Source organism: Xyrauchen texanus, chromosome 43 (genome assembly GCF_025860055.1).
Source record: "Xyrauchen texanus isolate HMW12.3.18 chromosome 43, RBS_HiC_50CHRs, whole genome shotgun sequence".
Taxonomy (NCBI): Eukaryota; Metazoa; Chordata; class Actinopteri; order Cypriniformes; family Catostomidae; genus Xyrauchen; species Xyrauchen texanus.
In genome coordinates this window covers 28,687,275-28,706,493 of record NC_068318.1, presented here as the reverse complement: position 1 = coordinate 28,706,493, position 19,219 = coordinate 28,687,275, and the positions used below count along the sequence as shown (strand labels likewise).

General features: G+C 39.1%; 1 protein-coding gene across 1 annotated transcript; it reads left to right on the top strand.

The window, feature by feature from the left end:
* Window positions 1–1,958: 1,958 nt before the first annotated feature.
* Window positions 1,959–17,809, top strand: LOC127636113 (septin-5-like). Its single transcript, XM_052116511.1, has 11 exons — window positions 1,959–2,052; window positions 3,760–3,850; window positions 4,302–4,388; window positions 5,839–5,962; window positions 6,317–6,451; window positions 11,499–11,616; window positions 11,789–11,890; window positions 15,038–15,134; window positions 15,364–15,499; window positions 16,044–16,143; window positions 16,450–17,809. The coding sequence occupies exons 2-11, from the start codon at window positions 3,841–3,843 to the stop codon at window positions 16,510–16,512; spliced, it is 972 nt and encodes a 323-aa protein (XP_051972471.1). The 5' UTR covers window positions 1,959–2,052; window positions 3,760–3,840; the 3' UTR covers window positions 16,513–17,809.
* The last annotated feature ends 1,410 nt before the right edge of the window (window positions 17,810–19,219 follow it).

Here is a 19,219-nt window from a genome sequence, read left to right as displayed (position 1 = left end):
AGATCTCCAACTCACTGTATAGAAGAGGAATGTGACAAAAACAAACCTACTCCCTCATCACTGAGGCCCCTTAACTCAACTGTGATTAAAAAAAAAAACAATATCTAATAAGAAATCAAACTGTAAGCAATGAGAAGCATTCAATATTTTGGTCACATTGTGGAAAATAAAACATCTTTACAAGCATCACTTGTAAGCAGGGCCGTAGCTGGGTATTCTGGGGCCTCTTGACTGTATATTGCTTTGGGCCCCTTTCCTATTAAAAAAATACAGTTTAGAATTTGTTGTGGGGCCCCCTGGACCTGTGGGCCCTTAGAATCATTACCACATTTCCCCACTCTAGCTATGGCCCTGCTTGTAATTATTCCTCAAATTTAGCAACATAAGTTTCCAAAACAAATCTTATAACTAAGCAACCACCTTGAACACCATTGCAACTACAATACATGGCAACGTCCTGTCAACCACCAACAACACACTAGCAAGTTTTGGATGGGCAAGACTCTTTTTCAGAAAATGTAAACCATCTAGATTTGTTTATTATAACAGATGCAACCAACCAAATATGTTAATTAAAATATTGATTGTTTCTGAGAGTAAATGTGAAATATCAAAATTTTTCCTCAACACACATCAAACATTCAGAGGAAACGTCTCTCTCTAAAAATACAGGCCACATAAATACAAAGGCATGCATACTTAATTTTTTACCCAAGTAAAATTACAATGAAAGCATGTTCCAGAATTAACAATCCTTTGATGTGTGTTTTATTTATATTTTTTTAAATGGTCTCATTTCTGACACAGAGAGAAACAATTCTCTATACTTAACCTTGGTAGACTGTCAAAAGGTTTCCTGGGTATTATTTACACACCAGTCTCTCACCATTGTATTGCTCTCCGGACATCTTCCTGCATGTCCTCTTGTGTCAGGACAAATGCATGCATGACCAATAATTTATGGATAATTTAAGCACATAGTCTGGTTTACATGGCAAATGCCTGCACACATAGTCCAACCATTACTGAGATTCAATTTAGAATGACGTTACACTGCCACCTTGCGTCTTTGTCTGCGCACATCATCGTAAATATGACAATATATTAATAAATAATTGATGAATCAATCAGAAAATGAAAATTAAATGCTGTTTTTATTTTTTGGTGTGTTTTATGTTATTGTATTTATTTCTTTTATGTATTTATTCTACTGTATTATACATTTCACTCAGTATGAATTAAGTAAATCGTTTAAATATGCCTTTTAACTGCTATATTTAAAATTGATTCGTTTAGCCTATATTATCATTTTTGAATTAATAAATTAATATTTTTTGTATATATTTTTTATATTTACATTTATTAGTATAGTCTTCAACAAACTAAACAGCTCATATTTTATACATTTGTGTTTATAAAAAATAAATAATAGTGGGTTTTTTTTAAATATGTCAGTAAAATAATTGGCAAAAATATGCATATGATGAAACTAGAAAATACATAAATAAATAAATAAATAAAATATTCCTTGTTTTAGTTTGATCAACCATTAGCTCCGCATCCGGCAGCATCACATTATTCCATGGATTTATGCTGTTAATATTCCAGCTGTTCCCAACGCGAAAATTAAATCCTACTATGGCTAGACATTTGCTAATGAATATTAATTAGTTGATCCTACCATTTGCCATCCAATAGCGAAGCCTTGGCTCCTGAATAATGACTAGATCACGGGGTCGTTTCTTGGTAACCGTCCAATGGCGACGGCAAGTCTCATGAATATTAATGAGTAATCCTTCTTCATAGTAGGATCCGCGAATCAGTGTTCCAAAAGCGGCCGGGATGACGACCAGTGCCAGGTACAAGAGCCGGGCGGTGAAATCAGGTAAGGCGGATCAGGAATTACAAACATGTGTCTAAAATTTCTGAAGGATGCAATAGTGGAAATGTAATTAATTGGTTTGTTTGAATTAATCGCTCTGGTTTTCTAAACGCGTGAATGGGCGTCTGCATCCTTGGACCGCACCGCATCACACAACAGAGGATGGAGAGGTAAGCGCAAATTTAACTCAATTATCAATTAATGCAATTATCAATATGCACAGCATGGACATATTTCTATCGGTTTAACATAGTTCGATCCACATATGTGATCTGTGAGCATCCATAGGCTATTTCCGGGACAGTGAGTTGCATTGCGCTATCAATAACCCAGAAAACACCATTAGACTCATACAACGGTCCATCAAAATCTCTTAAATGAACAGAATAACAACATGTACAAAATTATGATATATGTTTCAACCTACATTTAGGAATTGCGAATGTAGGCTATTCCCCAACAAATTAATGGATCAACGTGTTCATTTGCATGGCATTAATCCTTGCTGCATACATTACACACACTGGACAGCACTGTGTCTCATATTTCATCACATCATATGTATACAGTAACCTCACTGTAAAAACAGCAGGAGAATTGCATGCATTGACTCTTTTGAGTTACAACAAGCAGTGTAACCATATAAGATGCTGATGCGGCTAATGGGGTCAACCTCTGGTCCTGAAGCAATTGATATGTTTTCAGTAAATCATTGAATGCAATAACATTGAATTACTTAATTATCTATAATAATGTTAGTCAGTCTTTCGAAGACATGTCTGGTTCATATTTCACACCAAAGTCAAATAAATGAATAATACACACACACACACATATAGGTTCACTTAAAATAAATTCACAATGCAGAAAAATGTAATGGTCTGAAAAAAATTCTCTTTAGTTGAAATATTTTGTAATTTTATTTATTAGATTTCTTTCTGGATGAAATATGACCTGGATTTATTCTTGAAAGACTTCAGATTAAGATTAGTACTTCATATTATAAAAACCCTTTACAAATTCAGGATTAACTGTACATATTGTGTTGTATTATTCTTCAGTTGTCATATTCCTCTATCTACAAATATCTATATTTACAAACCTTAATGCTTATAAATCTAAGATAAACTGATGTTCACGTGGCCTCCTCTGTGCAGGCTGACCTGGCCTAGAAAATGTCTAAATGTATGCTTGACTTTCCATTTGTCCACCCGAGGGCGTACTGTCAGTCAAACTGGAATAATGCTATTGTTTTTTCAACCACAGCTAGGAAACCTCCAATTCATTTTCTGTACTTTCGGCTGTGTGATCGCCCACGAAAAACATCTACAACATCCATGCCTTTAGGATAGGATGAACACTGTCCCTCAGAGACATTCCCAGACAGGCCAAATAGAGCTTGAGATGAAGCCAAGCAGGAGACTCTGTTGTACTAATAGGCATTTGGAGAGATACATTTTCCATGAGAATGAGTCCTGTCCTACAGATTCACATACAAAATGCATTGGCCCAATAAACACAGCTAATTCTGTGCATAGTCATGATGCCAACTGAGCATGAATATTTGACAGTATATGACAGTGGGCTAGTTTTATATAACAGAAAGAATTATGTAATATTGTAAATGTGGAGGCCTTTGAGCCGCACAGAATCTGAGCATGGCAGGAATTCTGGGAATGGCCTACTAATGTATGACCGCAGAGGTTTGACTGCAGATGCATTTTTATCCCTGCAGTTACACAGGATGTGGTTTGGCTTACCGATGTCCATTTTTGCATACTGTACTGTTGCCTTGATATGGAAAATAAAGTTGTGGTATATGCATTGCATTATTACGTAATGTGTGTTTCAATTGACTTTGTATTTCATTCTTTCAGGAGAAAGAGTATGTCGGTTTCGCCACCCTCCCAAACCAAGTGCACAGGAAGTCGGTTAAAAAAGGCTTTGATTTCACACTCATGGTGGCAGGTCAGCGTCTATTCCATATCACGAAAATGAATGAGTAAAATTAACATTTTTGTCCACTTTTATTGATGATAAATCGTGATTTTGTCAAGTTAGACATATTTCTGGTCCAGCATCTTTTATTGGTCCTGGACAACATTTACAAATCGTAACCGACCCCCAAGAATGGACCCTGATTTTGAACATGGAATAAACTATAGCGGGGTAAACTTCTATAATGGTGAATGGGAGACCAAAAGAATAAAAGAGAGCAGTGGATTATGGCAGTCAGATGAGAGAAGATGCCAATTTCTTTATATATATATATATATATTAATGTCAGGTAATATAATACAAAGAATAATGTTGTAAATTATTCATTTACTTTAAATAATAATAATAAAAATGTGTGCTATTTTTATGCTAAAAGTGCATTTTTGTACGTTTGTATGAGGTGTTACCTCTTGTGTTTCAGGGGAGTCCGGTCTGGGAAAGTCCACCCTGGTCAGCAGCTTGTTCCTCACAGATTTATACAAGGACAGGAAGCTACTGAATGCTGAAGGTGACTTGTATTATTTAATTCAGGGGTTCCCAACCTTTTTGTCAGCTTGAACCCATTATGAACTACATTATTTATTTAATGTAGACCATTAGATTTTAATTAATGCTAAACTATTGATAAATACGATGAATATACCAACACCTTTGCAGGTTGTTATTTGGAAATATTTAAAGGGATAGTGTACCCCAAAAACAAAATTCTCTTGTCATTTACTCTCAGCCCATCCCAGATGTGTATAACTTTCATTCTTCTGCAGAACGGAAATTAAGATTTTTTTAGAGGAATATTTCAGCTCTTCGCAATGCAAGTGAATGGTTACCAAAACGTTGAAGCTGCAAAAAGCACATAAAGGCAGTATAAAAGTAATCCATATGATTCCAGTGGTTAAGTCTATATCTTCAAAAGTAAAATAAGTGTGGGTGAGAAACAGATACATTTGAAGTCCTTTTTACCATAAATTCGCCTCCCTGACCAGTAGGTGTCAATATACATGAAGAATGCAAATCGCCAAAAACAAAGAAGCATGTAAAAGTGAAATTGGAGATTTATAGTAAAAAATTACTTAAGCATTAATCTGTTTCTCACCCACATCTAATGCTTCTAAAGACATGTGGCTGTACCAAAAGGTACATAAGTATCTTAATTATGCCGTCTCTCTTAAGATATCTCGTTTTGGAAAGCCCGGGAGCGTTCCAAAGATGGCCGCCAGTGGACTTACTTGCAGGAAAGACTTTGGTGCACATAATTTTTAACAGATTAAAAAAAAATGCTATTCTACAATTACTAATTGTGCATCCCAAACCGCACACTTCTGCACAATTCTACGTCATTTTGTAGTGCAAGTAGTGCGAGTAGTATGTTTGCTACGTGTAGACGGATGATGCACTTCTTCAATTATCAATAGAGTGTACAATTTTGGAAACCTCATGCACTCGTTGTACGTAGCGAAAGGGACGGAGTTACCTGGCTGCGTTGCTGGTCTGACTAAACAATTGTAAATAATGGATAATGTAACAATGCTATACATTACCCCATGCAGTGAATACATACATTGTTTGAGATAAAAGTGTTGACCTGAGGTTTGCTAACGCGCTGAAGCTAGTGTAACCAGTCCTGGTCGCCCCGCTCCGAACGGGACTCGAACCAACGTCTCCGGTGTGGGAGGCGGGTGCTCTAACAAGGAGGATAAAGTCTACAGCCTCTAGGAGAGTGAGGTTTTACACACTGCACAGCTATCTACAAGCACCAGCTGGCTCCCATTACAATAGCAGCAACACATAAGATACATTTTGATTAGACCATTTGATAGTTTTAATATTGTACATTTTTCATATACACTTTTATTACATTTAATTTGGTAATAGCATTTTTATCATAATCTCTTAAACGCTTAAGGGGTTTGGGCAGATATAATATAAACATTTTCTAACATGTATTTTTGTATCTTCAGAGCGCATTAATCAGACAGTGGAGATCATCAAACACACTGTTGACATTGAAGAAAAAGGTGTTAAGCTGAAATTGACCATTGTGGACACACCGGGTTTTGGAGACGCTGTTAATAATACAGAGTGGTACGTGCATACAGCTCTACATTAAATAAAGAAATATTCTGTGGCGTTCTTGTGATTCCCAGAAATAATGATGATTTGCCCATCAGTTTGTTTAAAAGGACGGAAAACATGCACATTTAAAATATAGCACAGTTAATGTTCACATTTTACCTTTATATAGTATAAGTTATTTAAAGCTGGTTAAATAATAATAATAAAAACAATGAATAACATTCAAGCTTGTCTATTCAATCTAAACAAACCCACCTAAATTGGACATACAGTAGCAACTCCAACAAACAACACCATTCAAATTCAAATGAATACTTAATTGTATTTTATTCTGCTAATCAAGATTGTATTCTCACTCCTCAGCTGGAAAGCCATTACTGACTATGTCGACCAGCAGTTTGAGCAGTACTTTCGAGATGAAAGCGGCTTGAACAGAAAGAATATCCAGGATAACCGTGTACATTGCTGCCTGTACTTCATCCCTCCGTTTGGACATGGGTAACCAATCCCTGACCTTCTCATAACTATACATATAACTAGACCTACATGGAATCCACACTTTTTGACATATTTGCTTGCACTGATTGTGCACTATGGTAAAATTATCGCATCCAAAATTTCTGTCATCATTCACTCATTCTCATGTTGTCCCAAACTGTATGACTTACAGTCTTCAATGGAAGACAGGTGTTAACCAAAATGTTAACTTAAGTCACCATTCACTTTCATTGCATCTTATAATGATAGTTAATGTTGACTAAAGCTTTTTTTGAGCTTTTGTTTACCACAGAATAGAGGTAAATAAATGTCAGAATTAAAATAATTCTATTATGTGTGATTCTCACGCTCGGTGGGGCACGTGGTGAGTTGTGCATGGATGCCGTGGAGAATAGCGTGGGGCTCCTCACGCGTTAAGTCTCACCCACATTTTGCATGCATACAACCACAGTTAGCACAAACACTGCCACGCATGGCCACTTGTGCTTTGCTCTGGCACGAAAATTGCCGAAGATAGCACACGGTGGTTGCACATAGCACTGCCCTTTGCACATTTGTGAAAACAGAGCCTCAGCCCCATGTATTCAAAACAATTTAAACATTTTTATAATTTTTAATCAATAATTTACATTTTTATTAGGGCTGTCAATTTAACGCGTTAATTCAGTGCGATTAATTGTATTAAAAATAACACGTAAAAAAAATGCCCCCGTATTGTAATAAGGAAGATTCCTGAGAAAAGCATGCTTGTAGTACCACCTGTTTACTCCAGAGGGCAGTAATCGAAACTTCAGCTGTGTGGCAACGCGCAATTTATACAGTGAACAAAACAACACTTCAGCAGACAGAAGAACACAAACATGTGTCACGATCTTGCATTCAAACACTTGATGGAGCACAAATCTGAACTAAGGGATCTCAAGATGTGTTCTAAGTGTTAAAGCATATTTAACTTGACACAGCAACCTAAAAATGTTATGTTTATGACGCAACTCGTCCGAGACGCTACACAAACATGTCTGATGCTTGTTGAAATTGACGGGTCCTTAAACAAGCCCTCATAATAAATCTCCAACTCATTGTCAAATTCACTTGTGAAATGGATTGCTGTGAACTGTGTGCCAATGATTGACTTATGATCAATAATATGGTAGTAAACAATACACTGTGTTCTAAAGCAATCTGCCCTTTGCACATTTGTGTTTAGCAATCTTTTACCAATCAGTTTTACCAGGGACGAACTGCTGAACATTCAGCAGCACATACCAGATAATCTTTTCCCGGTTTTTCAATATTCGGACGTTTTGCTGGACATTTTAGTTGGAGGCGCTGCTGTGTTGTTTAGATGCGCTACGAGACGCAGGCTAGGAGACGAGCTGGCGCGCTGGTTAAACTCCGCCAGCCGGCGCTCGAACAGCACTGCCGAAAGCATTCATCTCGCAATCTCCGCTTCTTCCCAACAAAACGGATCTAACTACATCTCCTCACACATACTAATAAGGACTTTTCAAACTCTGCTGCACTGTGCTTCACTGAAACCTGGTTGAGTGAAGCCATTCCGACAGCGCATTACATCTGCCGGGCTTCCAGCTGTTCAGAGCGGATCGCATCGCGGAGTTAACGGGAAAACGAGAGGTGGTGGAACATGCTTTACATCAACGAAAGTTGGTGTACAGATGTAACAACACTAAAGAGGATGTGCTGTCCTAATCTGGAAGCGCTTTTATTAACTGTAAGCCGCTCTACTCGCCAGGGAGTTTTCTTCGCTTATTCTGGTGAGTGTTTACATTCCTCCAAACGCGTCTGGGAACTTAGCGCTGCAACAGCTGGCTGATCAAATCTCAGACACAGAACAACAATACCCGACTCAGTCATTATTATTCTTGGGGACTTTAACAAAACAAATCTCACACGCTAACTGCCCAAATACAGACAGCACATTACATGCCCCACCAGAGACAGGAATATACTGGACCACTGCTATACTACATTAAAGGATGCATATCGCTCTGTCCCACGTGCAGCTTTGGGTCTCTCTGATCACTGTCTGGTTCATCTTCTCCCGACCTACAGGCAGAAATTAAAATCAACCAAGCCAGTTGTAAGGACTATAAGGAGATGGACTATTGAAGCAGAGCTGGAACTACAAGCCTGCTTTGACTGCACTGATTGGAGTGTTTTTGAAGCTGCAGCTACAGACCTGGACGAGCTCACAGATACTGTTACATCATACATCAGTTTCTGTGAGGATATGTGCATCCCTACTAGGACATTTTTGTCATTCAACAATGATAAACCATGGTTCACAGGAAAACTCAGACAGCTTCGCCATGCCAAAGAGGAGGCTTACAGGGTGGGGATAGAGTCTTGTATAATCAGGCCAGGAACACACTGAATAGGGAAATCAGAGTGGCTAAAAGAAGTTACTTTGAGAAGCTGAAAACAAGTTTTCAGCTAACGACCCAGCATCAGTGTGGAGTGGCCTGAAACAACTTACTAATTACAGGACTCCTACCCCCAACCCTGTGGCGGACCAACGACTGGCTGATCTACCTGAATGTGTTTTACTGCAGATTTGAAAGGCCCGATTTCACACCCCACATGCACTCGGACCTTCATTTCACACAACCATTAACACCTCCTGCAACCCCCTCCTCCCTCCTGCTACACTACCTGCACTAAAGATCTGTGAGGACGATGTGTGCCGTGGTCTTTCGGAAGCAAAGGACAAGGAAGGCTCCAGGACCAGATGGCATCTCACCAGCTTGCCTTCGCTCCTGTGCTAACCAACTGGCCCCCATCTTCACTCAGATCTTCAATAGATCACTGGAGCAATGTGAAGTCCCATGCTGCTTCAAACGCCAGTCATTATCCCCGGCCCCTAAGAAACCAAAAATCACAGGACTTAATGACTACAGACCTGTCGCCCTGACATCTGTGGTCATGAAGTCATTTGAGAGACTGGTGTTGGCCCACCTGAAGGACATCACTGGACCCTTTCTGACCCCCTTCAATTTGCTTATCGAGCAAACAGGTCTGTGGATGATGCAGTCAACATGGGTTTGCATCATATCCTGCAACATCTGGACAGACCGGGACATACGCTAGCGATCCTTTTGTGGACTTCAGCTCGGCTTTCAACACAATCATACCAGATATACTCCGGACTAAGTTAAACCAACTCCCTGTTCCCACCTCTACCTGTCAGTGGATTACCAGCTTTCTGACGGACAGGCAGCAGCTTGTGAGGCAGGAAAATTCACTTCCACCACCTGTACCATCAGCACTGGTGCCCCCAGGGATGTGTGCTCTCCCACTACTCTTCTCCCTGTACACCAATGACTGCACCACCAAGGACCACTCTGTCAAGCTCCTGAAGTTTGCAGATCTACACCACTGTCATCGGCCTCATCCGAGATGATGATGAGTCTGCGTGATAGAAAGGAGGTTGAACGGCTGGCTGTCTGGTGCAGTCAAAACAACCTGGAGCTGAACACGCCAAAACAGTGGAGATGATTGTGGACTTTAGGAGGAACACCCCAACATTGTCCCCCTCACCATTCTAAACAGCACTGTGTCAGCAGTGGAGTCATTCAGGTTCCTGGGCACTACCATCTCACAGGACCTGAAGTGGGAGATACACATCGACTCCATTGTGAAAAAGGCCCAGCAGAGGTTGTACTTCCTTCGCCAGCTGAGGAAGTTCAACCTGCCACCAGTGCTGCTGAAACAGTTCTACTCAGCGGTCATTGAGTCTGTCCTCTGCACTTCAGTAACTGTCTGGTTTGGTGCAGCCACGTAAATTAGACATCAGAAGACTACAAAGGACAGTTCGGTCTGCTGAGAGGATTATTGGTTGCCCCCTGCCCTCCCTTCAAGAACTATACACTTCCAGAGTGAGGAAAAAGGCTGGTAAAATCACTCTGGACCCCACTCACCCTGCCCACTACCTTTTGAACTGTTGCCTTCTGGCCGGCGCTTCAGAGCACTGAGCACCAGAACCGCCAGACACAGGAACAGTTTTTTCCCTCAGGCCATCCATCTAATGAACAGTTAAATTACCCCCATTGAGCAATAATTATGTGCAATACACAGTTTAATTTTAATTTAAATTATATTATCCAACTTATCCACTTCTGCCATTACTTACATTGCTCTGTACATAATATACTGTTTTTTGTTCTTTATATACAGATTGTATTAGGATTTGAACTCACGTGTGTGTATGTGGGTATGTATGAAGGTGAGTTTATGTACGTATATGTATAATTATTTATTTTGTGTTCTTTTTTGTTTTTAATTACCTATGCCTTGCTGCTGTTTTTTTTGGTATTGTTTGTATTGTTGTTGACTGGAAGCTCCTGTCACCTAGACAAATTCCTTGTATGTGTAAGCATACTTGGCAATAAAGCTGATTCTATTCTATTCTATTCTATTCTAAAGCCGCTTTTTGTATTTTCTTATCAATGATTAACTCTTCTGCCACAAGAATGTAATGCATTTTAATTATCTGAATATCTTATATATATATATATATATATATATATATATATATATATAATTTTTTATATTTAAAGATAACTACAGTATGTATAATTATTTCATCATTATATATTGAATTATTGTTTTATGAGGGGCTTTTTCAGCAAATATTTTATATCCAATTAATCGCGATTAATTAATCGGATTAATGTAATTAATTCGATTAAAAATTCTAATCGATTGACAGCCTTAATTTTTATATTATAATAAGGAAAAACATATAACAACATTAAATAAGTTTTAAAAAATGCTGTAAATTATTGTTCATTATTACTTCATGATGTCTAACACATTTAATAATGTTAAGAAATACAGCCTTATTGTAAAGGGTACATGAAATATATATTTTTGAAAGCAAAGTTAATATAATCTTAGATAGAGTAGGACAATTTGATTCTGTGAATATATGTTTTGCCTTTCTTTGTCAATTTTATGAATCAATTAAAAGTGTTAATCAGAAAAGTGTAAGACAACCTAACTCACTGTGTATTCTCTCTTCTATTAGATTGAGGCCAGTGGATGTGGAGTTTATGAAGGCGCTACAGGACAAGGTCAACGTGGTTCCACTCATTTCCAAGGCTGACTGTCTGACACCAGCAGAGATGAGGAAGATGAAGGACAGGGTGAGTGAATCCACCTTCACCAGCTCCAGTTTCTTTTTTCATACATGCAAACACTGTGTTGACATTCGTAAGCTGACTGCGTCCTTGCTTGATGACGAAGACAGATGCTGATGTAACAAATAAACAAATGTAACAAATAAACAAATGTGCTCTCTCTATCCTTCTATTCAAGGTGAGAGAGGAAATTGAGAAGTTTGGAATCAAAGTGTACCAGTTCCCAGACTGCGATTCCGATGAGGATGAGGAGTTTAAACAACAGGACCAAGAACTGAAGGTCAGAATTATTACTCAACATTCAGAAAATGCTGGGATGCTTGAGTACTTAATGACCCAAGGCATGAAAACGAGTGTATTTGATATATTTGGTGTTGCCATTCAAGGTTGTTGCCTGGTTTGCAAGGTCCAGGGAAAAACATTATAAAATTTGGTTTTAAATTAAAGGAATATTCCGGGTTCAATAAAAGTATGAGCATTTGTGGCATAATAATTATTATCATCAGAAAAATAAATTTTGACTTGTCCCTTTTCTTTAAAAACAAGCAGTTACAGCGAGAAACTTACGATGGAAGTGAAAGCGGGTCAATTTCTTAAAGTTAAAATACTCACTAAAATACCTTCCTGTAACATGATCAATGGAAAGGAGGAGGCGAGAACCGGCTTTTCAATATACATAATAGTTTAATGATAAACTTAAAAGACAACATAAACACACACATGACGGAATTGTCCGCAAACAATCTCTCTCTCCCGCATGATCCTCTGCAGTCGAACTTTAACCCTCACAGAGGCATAATTAGCCTAATACGGGACCAGGTGTGTAGGATCACGACCCGGCCCCGCCCTCCGCCCTGCCACACTTCCCCTCTGGTTCGATCCCACAGCCACCACCATTGTGTCCTTGAGCAAGGCACTTAACTTAATTTTGCTCCGGGGGGATTGTCCCTGTAATAAGTGCACTGTAAATTGCTTTGGATAAAAGCATCTGCCAAATGCATAAATGTAAATGTAAGGATTCTGTCCGGGTTGACTCTGGGTAACCGCTCTGTTGCAGACTATGCTATCGATTTCTGCACTCTCACCGCTTCCGCCGACTGGAATGAGGCAGCCTGTTGGAGTAGGTTCCTGGATGGCTTGTCAGACATGATCCATGATGAGGTTTACACTCTGGATTTGTCTTCCTGTTTTGATGATCTGATCGCTCTAGCCATAAGGGTTGACCAATGCCTTGCTCTCCAACGCAGCCGATGTCACTCCTCACCTCCTAGGTCTACTGACTGCTACCATCCTTCCTCTTCTGTGGATGGGGCCTCAACAACACTGCTCTATCCCAATATTTTGAAGTCGAACCTCCACCACCCCTCTGGATACCATCCTCCCCACCTCCCGGGTATGGTGTCCTGGGTCGTGGATTATAAAGTCCGTTCCGTTCCATGCTGTGTAACACCACCTCGCCCGCTGGATGCCCGATGGGTCTGTTATTGGTACCAAGGTCAGCCCGGATGCACGTTCTCCAGTGGGACCACTCGTCCAATGTTGCCTGTCATCCAGGGGCTGCTCGTACTCAGGCGCTTATTAGACTGCGATTCTGGTGGGCATCGCTTGCACAGGACGTTTGCCATTACATGTCCCCTTTCCCTGTCTGTGCCGCAAACAAGACTTCCTATCAGCCTCCGGCATGCTCCTCCAGCTGCTTCGAGACCCTGGTCTCACATTGCCATGGACTTTGTTACCAGTCTCCCCCCTTCCCATGGCAACTTCTTGGGGCTCTCATTTGGCCTGGATCGAGTATGCCCACAATTCCTCTCCGTCGTCTATGGGGCTTTCGCGTTTTCAGTGTTGCCTAGGTTACCAGCCCCCTCTGTTCCCTGCCCAACATGCTCAGGTCCTGTCTGCTCACACTTTATCCAATGGTGTTGTCGCACCTGGCGAATAGCCAGAGAAGCCTCCTCCTGATTGGCTCATATTAAGAAGTCGGCAGATCGCCACCGGTCTAAACCTCCTGCATATGTCTGTGGGCAGAAGGTCTGGTTGTCTACTAAAGACTCCGACTCCCCTCTCGTATGTTGGGGCCCTCCTTTCCTTAGTCGTGTGTACCCGGTGTTCCATGTTTCCCACGTTAAACCCCTCATCCAGTACTTTTCTGCTTCCGTCTCACCCCCGCCTCATTGGTGGAGGGTTCCCCGGCTTATTCTGTCAAATGGTTACTCGACATCAGGGGCAGAGGGGTACCTGGTAGACCCCTCCTACCATAACCTGAGAGGGTTATGGTCCTGAGGAGAGATGCTGGGTCCTGGCACCTCGATTTTTAATTTTTTTTTCAATGAATAGGAGGGACGAGTCAAAATGAACTTTTGTGGTAATTAACATTATGCCACAAATGATGTCGATCGAGCTTAACTTGTATTGAACCAGGAATATTCCTTTAAGAATGAATGTCTTTGTATTTGTGGCCACATAAAACAGTAAGTTATTCTTAAAGGTGAAGTGTAGAGTTTCAGCGCCACTAGTATCAAAAACGGAATTGCAAAAATAATTATTATTTTTAAACAGGTTTCCCAAACACTGCCCCTGTTATACATTGGTCTGATGAACAGATAGTCCCGCCCCAAAATCATGCAATTTGTTGAGCCAGTGTTGCTGTGTCGGGCAGGTCAGGATGCTCAAACAAACGGAGCAATGTTTTTAAAGCGGCACAAAGCCAGGATTTTTTTAAATTGCCAGGATTTTAAAAGATTTAATAGTAATTACTTAAAATAAAATATTGCTGTAAAAAATAAATAACATTATTGCATTGCATTGTGGGATAATTGTGTTTTGTTCGAAGTCACCATTATGGTGTTTAGTGTTCCCTTTGGATGGGAACTTTGACTTATATGAAGTTAATACATTTTCTCCTAGCTGATACAATTGCGTATCAAGAACATTCATTGTTCTTTACACTGCCTCAGGGAGAAAATTAGTTCAGTTTAGAGATTGACTAAGTCTGATCAAGATGTAATTCTTGCAATGACAGGTTGTGATACGATTGATCTGTTATATTATGGCATGTAAACTTTTAGAAGAGTTGGCAACTAGCTACGCACAGATAGCGACTCTCAGCATACAATACTCAACCATGGTGACAATTAACACACATTGCACTTTTTAAAGAAATCAACCTACAAATGGCTTACTTATGGCTGTCTCTGTTCATCAAGCTAGAATAGGAGAAAATAGTTAACATTGACGACACACTTCACCTTTAATGAAAAGTCTTTAACTGAAGAAACAAAAGTAGACATAAAATAGAAAACTGGAACCCTTGCTGTTGAAAAAAGTCAGCTGAGTGAATGGAAGGATATCTTGGTTCATAAGACTGTTTGTAAGACTAAGTTTTATATTTAGAAGCAAGAAACTCAAAACTATTTGTTGTGTGTCTCAGGAATGCACCCCATTTGCCGTGATTGGGAGCAACACAATAGTGGATGTCAAAGGTCAACGTGTGAGAGGGAGACTTTACCCATGGGGCATTGTGGAAGGTAGAGATCTGCACTTTTGGATAGGTCAAACTCTATGCTGTCCATTAGAAGAACATAAGAAGTTTCCAGTTACCATGAAGTTTCAAATATCAAGTTTGAAACTTGATGTTAACTCTTAAGTACCTTATATGACATAATGCATATGTTAAAACAAACCCTAACCCTTTGGATAAAGTTTGCACTGAGGTGGCACAAATGGATTTGTGTGCATGCTTTTGTTTTGCCGCAGTGGAGAATCAGTCCCATTGTGATTTCGTCAAGCTGAGAAACGTGTTGATTCGCTCACACATGCATGACCTGAAAGACATTACATGTGACGTGCACTATGAAAACTACCGGGCACAGTGCATACAGCAAATGACAAGGTAAATCTTTATCTCACTGTTTATTCTTCCTTAAAGGAATTGATGCCATCCCAGATGTGTATGACTTTATTTCTTTTGCAGAACACAAATGAAGACTTTTAGAAAGATATCTGGTCACACTTTATATAAGGAGGCCTTAACTGCTATATACTAACATTAAATACATACAAGTGGAGATCTAGAGTTAAAAAAATGACTTACATTTTTATCTGTTTCTCACCCACACTCACTTCTGAAGACATGGATTTAAACACTGGAGGGGTATGGATTACTTCTATGATTCCTTTATGTGATTTTTGGAGCTACAAAAGGTCTGATCCCCATTCACTTTCATTGTATGGACCTACAGAGCTGAGATATTCTACTAAAAATCTTCTTTTGTGTTCTGCTGAAGAACGAAAGCCATCCCACACATCTGGGATGGCATGAGAGTTAGTAAATTATGAGCGAAATTTCATTTTTGGGTGAACTATCCATTTTATGTAATACTTTGAAATTAAATGTATTACTTGCTAAATATAATGAAGTGTTCGGTTTTCTGCAGCAAACTGGCCCAGGACAATCGTGTGGAGAGCCCCGTCCCTATACCACTGTCCACCCCTGATGTAGAGACAGAGAAGCTTATAAAGATGAAAGATGAAGAGGTCAGCTGTCCTGACTAATCAATTATTTCATATATTATATAAGATTTATGGCAAAGTAATACATTTTAGTGATACCAAACATATGGAGCAGTCTAAGTACTATTTATGGCCTTTTAAAACATGAAAGCTGTGTTCCAAATGGGTTAGGATGGTACCTTAGGGGCAGTTCAGAATAACCTTAAGACATTTTTGAAGACAGGTTTGAAAATAGTAGTTTTTTATGTTATTTTATTACTCACAGCTGAGACATTTGCCATGATAAATGCCCACTTTTCTACTAATTTCTCTGTGCTTTGTTTCACACAGTTGCGGAGAATGCAGGAGATGCTTCTGAAAATGCAACAGCAGATGCATGAACAGGACCTGTGAACGAAGCCCAATCAGCAGAGATTTAACTTCTGCTTGTCGACAATTTTACACAAGCAAACATCACACTTCAACAACACACTGAAAGTTAAGAGAGATAGGAGATGGGAGCAAATACAAATTTTTGTATGCAAGGGTGTAGATTTGGATTATACGCTGTTTTATAAGCATTTGTATGTTTCCATTGATCATGGTATAAATATTGGTTGGGGGTTGTAATTGCTTGTTTTTATTATTGGGGGGGTGTTACCTCCCCCCGTCCCCCAACGGAATCTACGCCCCTGTTTGTATGTTAGGACGCAGTACACTGATATGAAAGCATGGGTTGAGCACTACAGTTTCAACAGGGTCTAGATTTCTAAAGCAAGTTCTAAGTTGAAATATTTAGTCACAAAAATCTTGTGATCAATTTGAATTGTTTTCACACTTTGTACAGACTACATGGTTCTTTATGACTGTTTCCATGGCAATGACTTCTTAATGCACAAGTAGTCATCAGACATTAGTCTTGTTCTTTTGCTTAGAGTTTTTGTTTACAATTATGTGTGTTACCCAATTTTTGTATGCTTAGTTTTTCATGAGTGTGCGTGTATGTGTGTGCATCTGTGCCGATTTGCTTAAAACTAAGTATTTAGGTGATTTTAAACATTTTGTAGCTGCAACACCAACAGTTAATAATGATCAAAATATTGTAGCTGTATTGTAGCAAAACTACTATGCTATGGAGCATCGTTAATCAGTAATATATACTTTCTTCACGAGATGTATTTATTTTTATTGTGGTCTTTAAAGGCCTTATCAGAGCACGCTTCAGTTGCAAACTTGAATTGGGAACGATTACTGCACTAACTCCAATTTTAGAGTTGCTGAGAATTGCTAAGATTTTTCTCTTAAAGAGACAACCTTTTCTCTGCTTTCTTTAGTATATCATTTATAGATGGTTTAGTCATAATAGGCCACTTATAAGAGCAAAATGCCTGTCCTAAAATTCAAAATTATTCATGACATTTAGCACTGATGTAACATCAAATATATAATCACAAAACCAGATACTGGACCATCTTTGACTAGGGAGGCTCTTATGTTTTTTTTTTATATCACTTGAATGTGTAGTTTTAGATGGATGCAATGAGGTTTCAATATGTATGCCCTGTATGTGTTTAGTCAAGCTATTCCCATGAGCATGATAAATACACCATAAAAACCTTGTATATCTCTAGAAATGTATGTTTAATTTCTCTTTCAGGAGGCAAATGCAGCTATTTCACTGTTATTATTAATTAATTGTGATAAACGTTTCCTCCATGGTAGATCCTGCGTGTTCTTTGCATACTCTCTTCACTGTCAAGAATTTGTATAGATTGCGCGTGATATCCTAAATGTGAAAATTAAAAGAAAGTTCAGGGTTAAATACAAGTTAAGCTCGATGGACAGCATGCTGTTGATACTCGCAGAACATTATTTCAACTCGTCTCTCAGTTTGTAAAAACAAACAAAAATTGTGCTTAAAGTCATTGGGGCAAGGCATTGCACCAGGATAAATGTTAAAATACACAGCTTCAAAAGTTTAGAATAATGTACATATTTTGCATATTTTTACTTTAATTCACCAAAGTAGCATTCAACTGATCTCAAAGTATAGTCAGGACATTACTGATTTATAAAACATCACCATCACTATTTGAAAAAATTCCATTTTTGATCAAATCTAGACAGCAGCCATCACTCCATCATCTTATCCTTAATTAATCGTGCTAATGATAATTTGGTACTAGAAAATCATTTGAAAGCTATTTGGTTCATTAAATGAAGCTTAACGTTGTCTTTGTGTTTGTTTTTGAGTTGTCACAGTTTGCAATAGACTGGCATGTCTTAAGGTCAATATTAGGTCAAAAATGGCAACAACAAAAAAATGCTTTCTCTAGAAACTCATCAGATGCAATGTGCCATGTGGACGTATGTGTATATATTTTCTTGGTGCAGTTGTGTTAGATATGGTGCTTGTTTCAGCCTGTGTTGTGTGTTTGTGTTTCTCTGTTGCTCCTCCTACTATCCACTTGACAGGATCATGAGTGTCACCTGATCCATATTCCAGGTCCTTAAGGAGTGACTGGATGAGTATAAAATAACCAGTGACGTGCGGTGATGTCTTAAAGAGGCTAGGCACTGAGTTATGAAAGCCAGATTACCTGATTTATTGTTTAAGCTAATAATACGTAATAACAGTGAACGTTACACACAAGCGCGGCATATCAAGAAATGTACAAATCAGGATGTATATCGTGTACTCACTCTCTCTCTCTCTCTCTCTCTCTCTCTCACGCACACACACACACACACACACACACACACACACACACACACAAGTGCGTAAACAGTGAACGTTATGCATTTATCAGATCCTTCAAAACCTCTCGGTTTTCCTTTACCTTTTCATTGTGGTAGGTTATATTCAGCTTCCTTTGCTCGTCAAGTGCAAGGTCGATCCGAGGTTTTCCAAAGATTTTCAGTGTAATTTGACACTGGATGTGAGCTGACGACTTTTCATGCTTGGTTAAAGCTGCGGGCAGGTTGTTCAAATCACAATATCCCGCTGAAGTCCAAACAGTCTGACTGGTTGAAAGAAGCAGGCAGGGATAGCAGTACAGCCGCTGATTGTTAGCGCAGCCACATAGCCAATCTTTTCTTACATACCAATCAGTTTGAAATG

Excerpts from the sequence above, each read along its gene's own strand:
- LOC127636113 (XM_052116511.1), top strand. Across the intron at positions 4,389-5,838 it reads GAAGCTACTGAATGCTGAAG|AGCGCATTAATCAGACAGTG; the intron begins GTGACTTGTATT and ends TTGTATCTTCAG. Across the intron at positions 11,617-11,788 it reads TGAGGAAGATGAAGGACAGG|GTGAGAGAGGAAATTGAGAA; the intron begins GTGAGTGAATCC and ends CTTCTATTCAAG.